Below are 17,081 nucleotides of genomic sequence, written 5' to 3'. Positions count from 1 at the left end.
GTTTTTGGTTAAGCTGCTACACATTGAAATGGAAGCAGATTCTCCCACTGTGGATAAGACAACGGCTTAAAGCATTGTTTAGAGTCTTCAGAAAAAGAATGTAGAGAGATCAGGGGCATGAGGGCATATCTGGGCATGACATACTGGGGTCACCATCTGACCTCCTGCCTGACCAGGTCCCTCTGTCTGTCAGAATATTAATGGAACTGAATGAATGGCTCCCTAAATTATGTTTCAAACTGGTCACAATATGTCACATGCAGCATGCACTCATGTCTCCTGTATACGTTAAGCACTCTCTGCCACTTGAAATGCCATCGCCTCTGCTCATTGGAAGATTTGCAAATATGCATATTTATCAGGCAGTGGAAGCTTGCTGTGCACAAACACACCATAGCAGAAAGGATATCTGATATACAGACACATGGAAATATATGTCTTCTTTATAATAAATGTTCAGTGCCACTATCCTCCCTTTCGGTGACCAGTGGCATAATTGTAGTTCTATTCATGTCTTTATCAGGTAAATTAATTCTTTATTTCGCCTGCCTTTAGTGCTCAGGTGCTGAGTTGAGCAATATTATAGACGGCACTGATCCGATTCTAGATATCTGTATCGGGACAATTTCAACTAAAATGCTGGATCAGGTATCACAGAGAAAAGGATTAATTAGATCCAATCCTCCAAGAAATCTAGCCTGAAATAGTTGTGCTACATTATGCTACGTTATACGATGCAATGTCATGAGCTGTGTGTTAAGTTCCCTGCAGAGGATGTGTTAACTTATTTTCACTTAGAAACTCAACAAAACATCAAAACATGTAGTTTGATCATGGGTGTTCAAAATGTGTGCATATGACTGTAGATTCTCATCTTAAGCAAAGTGCTTCAATTAAAAAGCTCATTTTAAATTATCAGCATCGGGGTCAGTCGGAAAAGAAGTTGCATCATATTTGAGATCATACTAAATGCTGGAGGACGATTTCAAAATTGCTATTAAATATCAAAGCTGATAGAGAGAAAGAGGCAGGGGAAGAAACTGAAGTATGAAGCATATCTGACTCCTTTAATTAGGGGAATCCCGTCTGTGAAACAATTACTTTTATTTGCTTATTGCTTCTGCATACATGATGAAGCCCTGTAATCTCAATGACACAGACAAGTGAGGTGTGTTGCCTCTTAAGCTTTTCTTATTTTATTACTGTTATTACATTTTCAATAAGAAAAGCTCTTTCAGTGCAACACATTTCAGGACTGCAAACTCAAATCCCTTGTCATTTGTCGAGCAGCAAATTGAAGCGCAGGTTTAATGTCACGCTGTCTTGAGCACAAACATAGCAATTCAGAGGTGATGTGGGTGACAAGCAGTGACTAAAATAGGAAGAAAACAGAGAGCCACTAGTCGTTCACTTACAGCAGAACATCTGATGGAAAATGAACAAATCAAATTTTATGACAGCTTGCACTGTCAGTGAAATTAATATATAACACTGAGGACCAAGTGCTTTCCTCAAGTGCTTTCGTCTCCTACACTTGCACAGCCTCACTATACTGATCTGTTGACCATGATACAAAATAGTTCCTTAAACTGTTTCTTGTTGAACTAGCCTTGTCTTCCTTTGTCAAGGGTACTATCAAATATCTAAGGTTTTTCATAGTATTATAATCAAGTGATAATATATGAAGCCACTAGGAGGCACTATTAATCTAAATGATCTGCTTATGTGTCCAGGCAGTTGCCCTGGGGTAAGGTTTCGGAGCAAGGCATCTGTCTCTGGGCTCCTGCTCACTGTAACCTACAAGCCATACCTCAAAACAACACATAGCACAAAATAACAACACTACTGGCATATGGAAGTCTAAATCTAAGTCTAAATCCATCGTATGATGCAAGGCAATTAGAAAACTCGTTTTTTTTTCTGAGGTATGCTTATGCAAAAAAAAACATATAGGTGTGATATCCCTCTTAATTGGTTGTACATGCATATTTGTATCTTCTTTAGTCTTGTTGGAAAAGCGATCTCAGGGGTGGCAAACATAAATATGACATTTCTCTGCAAATTTTAGTGTATAATTACTGTTCATATTTCTATTTCTGTTTATTTTTTGTAAAAAGTATAATCATCATAAATATAAAATAAATAGAAACAAATATAAGAAATGTAAATACTAAACATATTAAAGTACAAATATATAGCCATAAAAAAAAGAAAAATAAATTAAACCTAAAATATTAATTGTGTCATACATTTAGCACAGGCCACATTGTGTCTATCATTTTTTCCCCAGTGTGTTAAATTAAGTAAATAAACAGTATCTGTACATAAAAATGTGCAAATGTGTGTTCTCTGTAGAGGATGTCTACTTACTTTCACTTAAAATATTAACAAAATATGTAATTGACCAGAGCCGCCCAAACTTTTTTCTATACGACTGTAAGCAGTTCTTCGCAAGGCCACTCAAATAAAACTTCCAACTACAAAATCCAGGCTTTCCTCTCCCACAGTAGCTGGGTTTACACTCTAACTGTTCTACAGACAGCTGTCAGCACATCATATTTAATGACAGAATTAGCATGGAGACATATGTTGGGGTACAAAGGAACACGTCAAGCCAAGGCACTGCTCATGTACTGCAGTCTGTCAAGAGACAGCTCAGACCTTTCAGCTCCTATTGCACACTTATGATTGACAGCAGAGGTGAAAGAAAGCTGAAGAGTGCTGTTCACATTGTTTATGCACTGTAAATATGGCTGTTCTCTGTACTATGTTGTAGTTCCGCGATACAAAATTAGACTACAGTTTTACACAAGAACATAGCATAGCTATTCCATTAGGATTTTTTTTTTACATGCTCTGAACTAAAATTCTTTGTGAAAATTAAAGCCTTGTTGTTAGACCCAGACCATGCGACAGACTACCCTGTCTTGGCATTGAAGACACTAAAAACAGTAGCTTACCATCATCTTCTCAAACAGGTCCACAATCTCCTTTTCAGAGAGATTCATGGAACGTTCGTCAAAAAGCGGCTGTGGCACGGGCAGCTCCGCCTGGGTGGAAACGGGATCTGTGGGGTGCTGGATAACAGGCTTCTCCTTCTTCGTGCCTGGTTTTCGGAAACTCGTGATCCGGTCACGCTGTAGGGGCAGAGAGCTATATTAAAATTCAACATAATCTAACGTTAGAAATTCTAAAACCTATGTTTTGGAGGCCCTAATAACACAAATGAAACATGATGTGAATACAGTAAAAGAAAATCAGTAGAGAAAAGAAATATCTGCTGACAGTTCAAATGACAGCACTCACTTACCTGCACTCTTTCTCCTTCACTTACCTGCTTTTGTTAAATCTTGAAAACCTTTCAAATATAGTAAGTTCACCATCATATGCACAGATGTGATGTTATTACAACTTATTTGGCATGACAACAAAAACAAACACAGACAATATCAACGACAGTATAATCCCTGAATGAGACAGCAAGGCATGACTACTGTAGGTGTGAAGAGAGAAGGAGTTATAATGCGTCTGTCAGCATTTGTCTCAGTTACTAGGTCAGAGGAACAACAGACCATGCACCAGTCACTGTTAGTTTGTCATTGGTAACATGGGTCTAAAAGGGAAGGTGGGCATGCATGTATGGATAAAATGAAAAGAAATAAATTAATCACAGCATATGTTGTTGTGAAAATTAAACTGCTTGGAAAGAGAGCAAAGCCAAACAAATGAAAATGACAAGAGCAGTCAAGTAAATCCGATGACTGCATTATTTTGAATAAACAACAGCACGTTGACCCGAGAAGAACTTTGGACTGATTGACAGTAACAGGGTTGACAATAAGGCCATAAAAATGATTTTACACATGCTTGGCTTTGATCTCTCCACTGATTGCTTTAGTTTCACAAAGCCTGAAGAGTTATAAAGAGATGAAAAAAGTGCAAGAAATTAAATGCTCACAAAATAATATAACAAATGCCTTACCATGTCGTCAGCCAATGTTTTTATGTGTATGTTCTGTTGAAGGGAAGGGAAAGGAAGGGACAACACAAAAATGAGGGCCAATGTCATCACTACTGTGTGTATGTGTGTATAAGGGTGTAGGCCCTTTTAACTGAGATGCATACACACAAATACACATTCATAGAAAAGCGTGCAGGAGATGAAATACTACATGAGTAAACATAAGTCTATTAAAATGGTGTCCCCTGGGCTCCCGAGTGGCGCAACCGTCTAAGCGTTGGCCCTATCATCAGGAGATCGCGAGTTCGATCCCTGGTGATGCTACAGCCATCCGTAGCCAGGAGTCCAAGAGAGCACAATTGGCCTCGCTCTCTCTGGGTGGGTACGATGGCCCCTCCTTCTCCCCCCATCACTCAGCGCGATGCTAGGCAGCGCAGGCGTCTGTTAGCTGACGTAACAGATCTGGCGGTTGGCGCTTTCCTCCGAGCGCGTTCGGCTGTCCAGTGACGTTGCGTGAGCGGCAGTTCGAAAAGAAGCGGTGGTTGGCTTCACAGGTCTCGGAGGAAGCCTGTGTTAGCCTTCACCCTCCTAGCGTTGATAGCATCGTGTGATTGGGGGAGTCCTAACTAGCGGGTGGAATTGGAGACGACTAAATTGGGGAGAAAAATCGGGTAAAAATTAAAAAAAAAAACGGCTGAGCGCCCCATTGCTGCCATACCAAACCAGGCAGTGGGTGTCGGGTCAGCATATATCTGTTGGTGAATAGTATACAACAGGGTGTGTCAGGGCAGATGAAGTGGAGGAACCAATTCCTGCAGGGTCTCTTTGGTATATCACCAAAACCCATTACAATCTAATTCTCTACCCTTCTGAAAGTGTAGGTTTCAAGACAAGCTAGCAGACTCTTCCACTGTGTTAACTCTCATTAAACTGAACTTCTACCTTTCATTCAACACTTGATAAACCTCAAAGCCACTCCATGAGTTTCTTTTTTCAGAATATCCAATGTCATACAATAGTAATTATTTTGCTTGTGGCATTTGTCAGGCCCCTTCAGTCGGCCTGTCCTTTAGAATCACAGTTGCTCACGAAGAGAATCAGAAAACACTTCCACAAAGGGCAGACCCAGCTTACTGACCTCACATATAATGTAAAAAAACATAAATCACCCCCTCACACATTACCAGATGTGCGTTTTATCTCTGTAGTGCCAAGGTAGCAGAGGCCCATGGCTACAGAAAGGATGTCCATTTGTAAGCCAGAGCACACAGGAGGAGAAGATGGGGCTCCATATGCCGCATGGTGCTAAGAGAGTGCTAACGAGCACAACTGTGCTGAGGAACTGCCATAAAGCAGGCCCTCCTGCAGGTTCTCTCACCACAGCCAATCTAGAGCTATTGCTCACCTTCCCTCCTCTTCTTCTATTCAGCCATTTCTGCACTGCCCCAGGCAGTAGACAACACACCACCTTATGATATATGCACCCTGCCTCAGCAAGCTCTACTGTCTTTAAGACACTGGTGCATCTACAAGAACATTTGACATCGGGGGAGTGGGTACATTAGGATCATAAATTGACTAACAGGACTTACTGCCTACATACAGCACTATCATTGCAGCATTTTAGAATTGGGGATGTAGTGTAAAATGCCAAAAGACACATGCCCCAGCCTTAACCTACAAAGACCATATAACTGAATGAAGTACAAACAAAATCACTCATGTGAGTTTGTTAAAGGAATTAATTAAACACATTTAATCCAATTTTTTAAAATGAAAAAGTTTGCATAATGTTGTTTTAAAGACTAGCCATTTATACTGCTCATAGAGTATTGCAATACCAAACAGACAATAGAGCAATCTGTCACATAGTAATTTAAAACGGAATGCCTTCAGGGCTGCATCATTAAAATCTTTATTAAAATCAACTTTTTCATTATGAGGAATGCTCTAAATTCCACAATTGATTTACTAAACTAGCCCTCAGTATATTAATAAGGACAACACTATGAAATTACTGTCATATAGGTCAATCTGATTTTTTTGCAGCTTGGTTTTATCTTCATTGGTACTGATCATTGAACTACAGAGGCCGAGATGATATGTGCGATATATCAAGATAATATCATATCAACTTTATTTTTACATTTTTCAATGGCCTTATTCAATTTATATGAAATAGCTGACTACAATTTTACTCAGATTTTTATAAAAATAGCAACATACTTTTAGAGAAAGTTTTGGAAGGCAAAATAAAATTAATGTGTATAATGTAACACTTAACAGTAGTGAGATGAGAAACAGTTCAGTTAGTGATGTTACTGAGTTTCAGTTCACTAAAAAAAATACCCCTACTATTTTCTATGCATGAATGGAATAGATGCAATTACTTCTGTACTATTTCCCCCATTTGACACTGTGCCACTAGGTGGCACACAATTTCCACTGAATACTTTCCTAAGAAAAAGCACAACTTCTACACTGAAAATAGGAATATTGCAGTTTACCAAGAAAAGACCATCTGCTCAGGAAATCGTTCCTGCTCACATATGGAAAGTGCCAGCAGGGGAAAAGGCCAACCAAAAAAGTTTGAAGGGAAATCAGATTGTTTCAATTAGTGCTAATTACGATCAAATAAAGAATCAAGTCTTGCTAAGTTTGCCAAACAGGCTGTGCTACCATGTGCCACTAACAATTCCTGGCAGGTTTCTATCATTTTATTAGCATAATGCTCACTGTTAGACAGCCAACATTTAAGAACTCCTACAAATATAACTTTACTGTTCTATCACAAGAATCAAACACACTTAAACGTCAAAAACTCTTTACCACATGCCATTACTACAACACAAGTAAGGTCATGCTAAGACGGATTAAATATTCCATGCAAAACTGGAACATTTCTGACAACTTCACGTTTTATGAGTGCCCCATAGTTAACAGCTTCTTTAGCTGCCACCATGCCTCATATCTGTCTGCCTGCTTCCATTCCTTGCTATTCACTGCTAGCATGTTAGCACGTTTGGCTGAACAATTATTTTAAGATTTTGCATTTCAGAGCTGCAATTGCTTATCTAAATAGGTTTGCTCTGCAGAAAAGGCCAACACCCTGACACCACCCTTGCTTTCACCGTTCTTGAATAATGCATAGTTCTGACCTGACTGATTGTTTCCTTCATGTTTCTTTGCAGTAAAATGACTAAGGAAAAAAAAAAAATCATATTGTAATGCTAGAATGTGAAGAAAATGTGTCAGATTACCATGTGGGTTCATAAAAGATAAAGAGATTTAAATGGGAATTCTGACGGGTTTTTTTTTTTTTTCAGAATTGTACACAGTGGTGGTGATTGGAACCAGACTTCTAAAGAGTTTAGTACCTTTAATAGCTACATCCCAGTAAGCTATTAAATGGCTACCAATCTGTAATCAATTTATCTGTTGTCTGATACATGGCTTTATGATAGTTTTGAGATAAGGTTTGGGTCCAATTTTTTGCAGAGAGTGTTGAAAGGCAATTGCAGAGAGTGTTGAAAGGCAAAATAGTACACACAGATTTTATTATTATTATTATTGCTTTTCCACTATTCAATCATAATCAACATTACACATAAAAAGTGTAAGTTGATCAGTTGGTCATTTTGGACAGTAATTGGATAGTAGAAAATCAGAATTAATTTTCTCTACGCTTCACCATTTCACATCAAATTACTCTAAATGACTGTTTACATCTCAACAACTGAAATATGCAGAAATTTTGAAAAATCAGAATTCCCCATTAAGTCTCATCTTTCACAAATTTTGACAGAAAAAAATCCAAATCAGGACCACTGCTGTGTTAAAACGTCCCACAATACATGACTCAATATATCTCCAAACACACTCACAGAACGCAGTCCTCCTTTCTTCATTTCACCAGGAAGTATTGTTCCCTCCTGGGAATGCATTTTTTGGAATTCCACAGCTTCACAAAAATTGGATAAACATAGTCTAGTCTTTATCTTTGTAACCAGAGTTGTTGTCACTGAAAACATCTGTCTGGTGGAGATTACAACTAGTTTGAAGGCTAGAAGTATGTTACAGTTTCCTGTGTTTGGACTCTTTAGCACAGCTGCTAAAAGATCCTTCTCCTGAACAGCCATTTGGCCTGGGTATCAATCACAACAAGGCTTGATGTCTTCAGTCAAAACAGAATTTTAGTGCTTTGCTCTAATAAAAAAAAATCCAAGGCAAGTTTTCCATCCAATTTACCCTTATTATAAGTATAAGTCATATACTTATTATAAGTCAAGCAATTATAAGTCAGGCAAAAATAGCATATGACTAAAATGCAATCCCAAAGAAGGGGCTCTGTTGGAACAGCCTAGCCAAGAGACTTGCTGACTTTAAATGGGAAAGAACTTACTTATTTTAGGAAGCCTGAGACAGTAACTTTTTTTCAGAAAAACTTTTTGTGTTTCCCCAAAACAAAATTTATAGTGGTGTGTCACGATGGTGGTGATAGAAAGCCGTTCACACTATGTCACAAGCTTACAGAGGAATACCCCCTACACAAGTTATTTTTCTAGGCTTCAACCAGGAAACATGGGTATGACTCTCAGAAGGCTTTGCTTTGCAGGGTTTATATGAAACAGGTTAGGAATAAGAGTAAAAATGTTTAAATTTACTGAACAAAAACTGCAAACATTCTTAACAAATACTAACAGAAAAAAGCCAGATAAAATGTGCCAAGTTCTGACTTCTGATGTGCCCCCCACCCCATTACAAAGTGGGCATTATGCTGAGCTTCTGGCTGAGAACTAAAAATATCCATTTGAAAGGGTGATGTCAGAATGGACAGCCTGTGTCTTCCCTCAGCATAGCCAAGGCACCCAGCACCACTTCCCTTCTCCACTTCCTGTGTACACTTAAGCACTTACATATGCTTCATTTCCTGGTGTTTCTAACAGGTCTCTAGAGACCAGGGTTTTCTTGTGTGTTTTCTTTCACTCAAGAGTAGCAGTATAGCATGGGGACCTTCAGGGGCTTCATCAGTTGCCCAGAATTTATTAAATGAGCCAGAATACACCTAGTTCATTATTATTATTTTTATTTTTTTTTTTACAGTACTACAGCTTTGACAACACTGGTACTTTGACCATGAGCCTTTGCTTGGCTGAGATAGAGCGCAAGTCAATGACAAGCTAGTAGTAACCAGTCATATCATTCATTTCCCCAACTTCTCAGCTTTTCAAAGCAACTAAATCATGAGTATTTGAATATGTCTTGTCTAAACAGGATAGTATAAGCTTCTTAAAAACACATCTTGCCTTGAAAAAGGCATTTTAACACTTCATCTGAATTGTTCTCAATAGGGTTGGGGGGAAAAATTGATTCTTAGATGCATCGCGATGCGGACATGAACGATTCTGAATCAATTCACAAATGTCAAAAATCGATTTTCTAAATTTTAATTTATAACGTAATGTTGACGGAACGCAAAAGGCGGAACTTGGAAGTGCAGTGCCCGGACAGTCTGTGGCGGCTAGGGGTGGGAATCTCTAGGCACCTCACGATTACGATTCAGAGGGCTGCGATGCAATTATAAAACGATTACTGATGCATCTTTTTTTCTATACAGGATTTCAATTTTTTCACTGTGTGAGGACTTGGTACTTTCAAAGCAAAGTATTTATAATGATCAATAATGGATTTACTTTCAATATCTTTTATTAATAAAACAAATGGAAGTGATGTGGCAAGTGAACTAGAAGGCTCTCATTCACTGCTCTTGTTTGGAGCACATGAGACACAGGCTGCCACTCATCTGTGATAAAATGTGCTGTTATGGTGACATAATATCCAGTGGCAATGGATGTCCACGCAGCACATGTTACAGCTGTCCTACCCATTTTCTTTAGTGATTTTATAACTTCGGTTCTGGTCTCGTTGTAGAGAGTGGGAATCACTGTGTCAGTAAAATATCTTTGAGACAGGATGTGTGCAACATAGCGCGAAAGCCCTGGTTCTCAACGACTGAGAACTGGCGTGCAGGCTGCAGGTCACATAGCAACGCAGTCTCGCCTGGCTAGTAGCTAACGACAAAGCAAAGAGAGAGATTTAACACGAACATTTGGAGATAAATGGACTTATTCGCATTCATAAGCCCCCCACCCCTAGTGGCGGCACAACGGGTTTTCTATCATAGAAAAGAACAATTTAACCAGGTAAAGAACCAATTACCATTCAAATGTTTCTTTGAGTTTTGAGTGTTCACGGTTATATGTATAATCACTGCTAAAGAATCGTTTTTACTAAAAAAAAAAACTTGAATAACCATTTTTAAGAAGGTACATTATATTAGAAACCAAGCTTTTTTTGAAATTGTCTTTCTCTTGACAAAAACCTCCCATCACTGAGGCTTGCTATTAGTTCTCACTAGTTCACTAGTTTTCACTACTAAAACTAAAAGCAAATACTCACAGAAAATAGTAAGAAACCCAAAACATGAGTACACTACTTAAAATAATATCAATAAATATATAATAATAAAACTACATTATAAAATGTTGGCCAGCAGAGATATGGCATACTTGTCTAGAGAGCATTAGAACAGCTGCCTTAGACTGATTTTTTTCTCAGGAGAAGTGAGTTAAATCAGGAATAGCTGAAACAATGCCCCAGGACTAGCTCCAAGCATGGTAAATTTACATCGTCCATGTTTCAGTGAAGTTGCTACTGTTTAAAAGTTGTTGCAGTAAAAGAGGTTCTGAAGGGTTTATTTAATTATTTATTTTGAAAAACACCAAAGAATAGCCAAATTGCAAAATCAGGACAAGAAGCCCTATATAGTGCAGAGGTATTGAGCATTTTCCTTCACAGATGTTATGCCCAGGACTAATCCACAATTGACCATGCCAGTATAATCTAAGCAGGGCACCCTTCCATTCACAGCAGGGAAAAATGCAGAGACAAGCTCCCAGCGTGCTTTACACACCCCCTCTGTCTATTCTCACCTAGGCAAACCAGACCAGCTCTTACTGCAGTACACTTATGGCTGAAATACAAGACATCTGGAAAGCAAGTGAAATGTTTATTCTAAAATACAGAGACATTGATAGGAAGGCTTTATGAGACACAGTTTTGCTGTGCTAATCTGCTGTCGGCACAGCTTATTACATAACAACTGACAGGCTTAGACCTATTTTCTATTTTGAGAACGACATTCATTTTGTGTTAGAATCATTTATCTGTGGGCCTTTCATCCATGCTCTTTAGTCTACTCAAAATTATCTAACAATTATCTAACAGAAATTCTTTGCTATGAATCGCACACACAGACAACCTGGACAGTTTGATTTCCTGAATTTCACTCACATGATTTCATCCCACAGTCTTTGTAGACAAAAGGGTCATGCAAGCTGAATCAACTTCCTTTTATTCGTTACGGACAAATATCCCACTTAACCACCAAAAAAATATTTAGAAAGAAGTTCGTGACAAAAGTATTTGTGGCTTCATTATAGATAGATACAATTATCCATGACAAAATTTCAATCTCTACCATTACAGTTTTGTAACAGACCAAGAATTGGTATCATCTCTATTTGGTTGGGTAAAGTTACTTGATATTGTTTACTAGGGAGGCATTAATAGCAATACTGATACAGGGTATTGGCCTTATGCTGTGCATTTACTTGCACTCATACTCATAAAAATGCACCGATGACAACATCTGCACTAATGAACAAATGTCACAATCTGGCAGTAAACAAGGGGCTGCTCCACAGCAAGGTGTTACTGACACCGTGGCAGTCAGACACAAAGTCGCTTTTCGCTGTAAATCTTGGCAGATTCGTGCCAGGAATACACTGCGCAATTGCAGCCCATTTTTAAACGCACACAATCACAATCACGCAGGCTAACAAAATGGAGGCAAAAAACACCTACTAAAGTTTATATATGCCAACTTCACTCTGTTTGACCAAATAGAATTATGAGGTATTAACCTTTAATGATATATATTTTTAAACTGTCTTTGTAAAATAAGCTGTTTAGAGACCGTATTGTCCTACCATGTCCATCACTACCGGCTGCTGTAGCACAGTTTCTCAGCATTTTTGCTTGGTACTTGGGTGCACAGCTTGTTGTTTTGATTGAAACAGCTTTATTGGAAATTGTTCATAGACTGAGTTGTCTGTAGGGGCTGCACTTTACATAGCATGTCAACTGGACTAAGCATTTTTGTACAGTGTGAGCATATAAATAGTAGGCTCTGCCGTACACAATGGTCTGTTCAAACATACAGTGTGAGTTGTCACCAAAGAACTGCCGTGTTTTTCTAAAAATCGGACAGTGCATGTCTGGCTTTAGAGGACATTCAACTACAGCTTAACCAGCCAAAAAGACTCCAACAAGATGTAAAACTCAACACGTGAGCTCTTTGGGTGTGATTCTTGCTGTCACTGACCCTGTTTATACCTGACCACTTCATGTGACAAGCATCTGAATTGTATTCTGAAAAGATTTTAGCCACATGCATTTATACTTGGTTGTCAATCTCCAACTGCATATTCTCCAGAATATGCAAATCCGTTTGTAACACGGCAACCAGTAACCCTTTGTTTACCTGTTTAGTTTGTTCGTCTGCAGTTTGTTTCGCACAGAAGTGTCTGTCCATATTGTGATTAAGCATTTTGTGTCGTTCAGGCCCCAAAAATGTGCATTCTCCATGATTATCTTCCTTGCAGACACATATCACTGCCCAGAGACATACCGCACGGAGAGGAGTTTCATTTGTACTAGAAGGGGTTTTGTTTGTCGAATGTCTTGGAGAGATGGATGCATTTACACTGCTATAACATGTGGCTCAAATGCATCTCAGACCACCCCCTGAAGTGGTTTGAGCAATCAGATTTGTGTCCTGGGTGCATTTACACTTGCATTTTTATGTGGCTTGACCTTATCCAGATATAATCCTGATACTGAAGACACACAAAGTGACCAGGTGTAAATGGGGTCAAAGTGCTACAGAGATTGTTGTTGAAAGAGACAGATTAAGAGTAGGGATCAAAACTATGAAACATACTTTACTTATAACTGTACATAGGTGCTCTCCTGACATGGAACAAAACCTATGCTTCTCCACTGCGGCACTACTCGAGCCAAGGTAACTAATGTAGCTAATATAGCTAGCTAATGCACAACTTTTGAAATTCACTATATTTTAATGTTATAATTGTAAAGGTATGTAGTAGTCATTTACACTACCAACTACTTCATTCTAAGTAGGTTACTCTTTATGGTATCAGCAAGTACTAAAAACATGTACTCTGCCTGAAAAAAATGGTATTGATGCATCCCTAATATTTACCTACATAAATTACACTGGCCTGACTCAGCATGATCCGTAAACACATCTGATTAGCTGTCATATTACATCGGCAATCATTTAGTTTACCCTTGGAAAGAGAGGTTATAATCACAAAGCTAACTCTGAAATTCTAGTTTAGTAAACCACATTTGTAATAACATTGATAGATTTGGAGCAATAGCCAGTAAAAACACAGAGTGTTTCACAAATATATCTATTAAAACACACACTGTGTAGGAACTAATTTAGAATTCCAAAATGAACAAACGCAGCTTAAAAATCATCACTTTGTGACATCAACTGAATGTGTTACTAATTGAAACTTGCTCTCTAAACAAAGAACAATTTTTTGTTTCATGGCTCTTATCCTATGACCCACTATAAAGATTAGCACTTATATATTACAGGAATCACTATAAAGATTAGCACTTATATACCACAGGATGACCTGTGGTAACTGTCAGCATGTTCTACAGGTGATCCATTTAATCCAACAAAGAACAGATTAGTGTTGCACCAATTCATATACAAATACAAGCCTGAAGCATACTCTACAATGCTCCTGCCACTGTAGTACATATTGTAAACAAAGCCCCCACCATTTCAAGAAATCATGTTGCATAACATTGCAAAATTTATGTCCTAGAGGGTCAAGACACTTGTGTTTAGTGTTTTTCCTGTTCCAACACACCTCAATCAACCATAAAGGCTTAGGTAATTAGCTGAAGAGTTGAAACAGACTCATGTCTGTCACTTAGGATAAAAGGATAAGATAAAGAGATGAGATGCAGCCTTAAATGAGCTGGGCTGGGGGCCAGGTTGTCGATAGATTGGGCCAGGGAGGCGGGGTTCTAAGTGATGTTAAAACATTTTTATGCTTTTTTGCCATCTTGCGTTATTTCAGAATGAAAAAAAAACTAAAAGGATAGTTTGCTTACATGGTCACCAAATGGGTGAACACAGTGCACGGTGGTCAAAGCTTTATTTAATAAACAGCCAGGTTTCCATTCAAACGTTTTACAAATGATATACGCATTTACAAAATTTTAGCAGAAAAAAAGCGAATTAAGTTGCGTTTCTATCCACGACAGTTACACAAAGAAACTTTAGATGACATAGGCTACTATGACTGGGGGCTGCATAAAAACAGATAAGATGGAGAGCTTTAACTCAGATTTGGCCCTAAGGCTATGTTCACACAGCAGATGAAAGTGGCCCAAATCCAATCATCTCACCAAATCCGATTTTTTTGGTTTGGGTGTTCATAATATCTTTTAAATGTGACCTATATGCGACATTAGCCTGAACAGATCACACTCCTGAACTTACCCTGCACTTTGCTTCATGTGATGCAGTCATCCAGAGGTAAACAATCATAACTGCCAAGGATTGCCAGTCCGCTCCAAGAGCTTTCAGTTTCATCTTTGCCAGCATCACAGGAGCGATCATAAAGTTTTACTGATTGACAGCTGGGCTCATCACCCAGAATGTGTTTGAGCTCGTTGTAAAAGCGCACATCACTTCTTTGTCCACGGATTCTTTAAACTTTGCTTTCCGACTTTGAACTGTTCTTTGACACTAAAGCCTCATTCCCCTATGGCCACATTTGGCCATTTCTTTTTGAAATCCCTTCGTACAGAGAGTGTTTTTGGATAAGCCTCTTCTAATTTTTCGTACAGAAACATCACCCCTGAGGTCTCAGCAATGTAACATTATGACGAATGTGGAGATGGATTGACGTAAAAGTCACATAAATTCTGATCTGGCTGTTCAGAGTCACATTGCCGCATAACGGATACATATCGGATTTCAGTACCACATGTGAAAGTGTCTCAAAACTGAATTGAAAATGTCAGATTCAATGTGTTTCTTGCAATGTGTTTCACTGACACACAGTGACAACATATGAAGAAAAAGATTGCATTTGGGCCACTTTTACCTGCTGTGTGAACATAGCCTTAGGTTAATCTTTACAACCATTTGCCATCCTTTTATGGCCATTTTTTTGCAGCTCAGAGATGCCAGGCAGGACGAGCAATGGTAATGAGGGCAGAAACCTCTGTGCCAACCCGATGACGTGCACCTTGCATCTGGGAGCACGCTGTGCAGTGCCATTTTTCAAATGAACTTTGGATCAGGCATTTCAGAATGCCAAAGTCAACCACCGAAAGGCTGTGTACCATTATTGGATCATCTGTAGGAATCACAGAATCGTGTGACCCACGGCTTGATACGTCATTGTTGATTCGGAAAACCCTTTTCCATCACTCTTTTTTATATTTCGGCTTTAGCGTCCTAACGTAAAACTCTTTTTGCAATATTTATGTGTTTTAACTAATTTGTGGGTTTTTCCATTCAGGTCTTTTTTAAGCATTTTCAAAATTCGCTAAAAACTGGTTGATGGAAAACCCACTAATGTCAACTGGTATTGAAGGAACAGAAAGACCAAATTATAGCTGTTTAATTTGGTGTTTGGATCTGTGGCCTGATTGCTAACTTAACGTTAGATAAGTAAACAGGCTATAGAACAGTGCCACAAACTACAGTACAGGTTTGATTCTGTCTATCTGGTGCTCTGTTGAAATAGGTTTAGATAATAAAAAAACTAATGACTGAGAGAGAAAAAGTCGGCTAAGTGACAAAAAAGCCAACTTTGAACCTGGTCCATGGTGTTTGGGACTGTAGCGTTTTGGCTAAACGTGCCACACAGCACAGGCCTGGTTGCAGTTAACTGAGGCTAAAATGACTTAGTCGAGTGACTGAGGCTACCTTCACGTTACAAGGCTGAATTGGCATAAGCCCAATTTTTTGCCTTAACGTGACACAGATCTGCTGTTTTCAGAGCTGCGTGGACACACAAATCTGATCTTTTCAAATCCAACCACAGCCACTTTCAGATGTGGTCCTAGATCAAATACATATCCGATTCATAGCCATGCAACCTTAATTACAATGCTCAGCTTGCTCAGAATTCATGTTTATTTTCTTTCACTGCGCATGTGCCATCATTCAGCATTACCTTGGCAGCAGCACCTAACCCAATTGAGTGAGAACTATGTTAGAGAGATCGGATCTGAGCAAAAAATGTATTTTGAGTAATGAAGCCTGTAATGTGAACATAGCCTGAGCGAAAGCCAAAATCAAATGTCTTCTGTGGTGTGTGTTTTTAATGGAGGTCTGTACACCAGTTGCCACATTCTGCATTGACACACACACCAGCACTCTTCTACTCCTAGCTCTGTTAAATTTCTCAGCACATCACTCAACATTTTGCCATTAAAATGTAAAATTAAGCCATATTGAGACCACAGAAAGCCACAGTAGATCTAATACACCCTTATCCAATATCCAACAAGTCCTTCAGGCACACCCGAGTATCAGAAGTCAGGTGTCTTGAAACTACATTCTCCAAGGTGGTAGACTACCAACACTGTATATGGAGCTTGCTTTAGAGCAGGGGTGTCCAATCTTATCTGCAAAGGGCCGGTGTGGCTGTGAGTTTTCCATTCCAATACAGGAGCACACACGATCAGTTGCTGAAGACTAAGGCTGCATTCAAAACCACACACTACTATACTATGCACACTACACTAACAAATGCACTACTATTGGTGGTAAACTATTTTAACATACTGTTTAGTAAGCTAGTATGTGACTTTGGATACAGCCTAACAGATCAAACAAGTAGAATAAAACAGGTACATGCAGGCATTGTAAGGCAAAATAGATTTACCACTATTTCATTATTATCAACAGTGCATACAAAGTAGA

The 17,081-nt window shown here is 38.8% G+C and overlaps 1 protein-coding gene across 11 annotated transcripts in view; it reads right to left on the bottom strand.

The window, feature by feature from the left end:
• diaph2 (diaphanous-related formin 2) overlaps positions 1-17,081 on the bottom strand; it is a 444,886-nt gene that overhangs the window by 423,080 nt on the left and 4,725 nt on the right. For 9 of the 11 annotated variants that reach the window (XM_036568916.1, XM_036568915.1, XM_036568920.1 and 6 more), the window contains exons 3-4: positions 3,983-4,015; positions 2,961-3,137 (exon numbers count right to left, since the gene is read on the bottom strand). In XM_036568916.1, the coding sequence (XP_036424809.1) occupies positions 2,961-3,137; positions 3,983-4,015 (210 nt within the window). The remainder of the gene's footprint in view (positions 1-2,960; positions 3,138-3,982; positions 4,016-17,081) is intronic. The other 2 variants (XM_036568922.1, XM_036568926.1) reach the window with 1 other exon arrangement.

This window comes from Colossoma macropomum, unplaced genomic scaffold (assembly GCF_904425465.1).
Source record: "Colossoma macropomum unplaced genomic scaffold, Colossoma_macropomum, whole genome shotgun sequence".
Lineage (NCBI taxonomy): Eukaryota > Metazoa > Chordata > Actinopteri > Characiformes > Serrasalmidae > Colossoma > Colossoma macropomum.
This window is presented reverse-complemented; position numbering and strand designations above follow the sequence as displayed.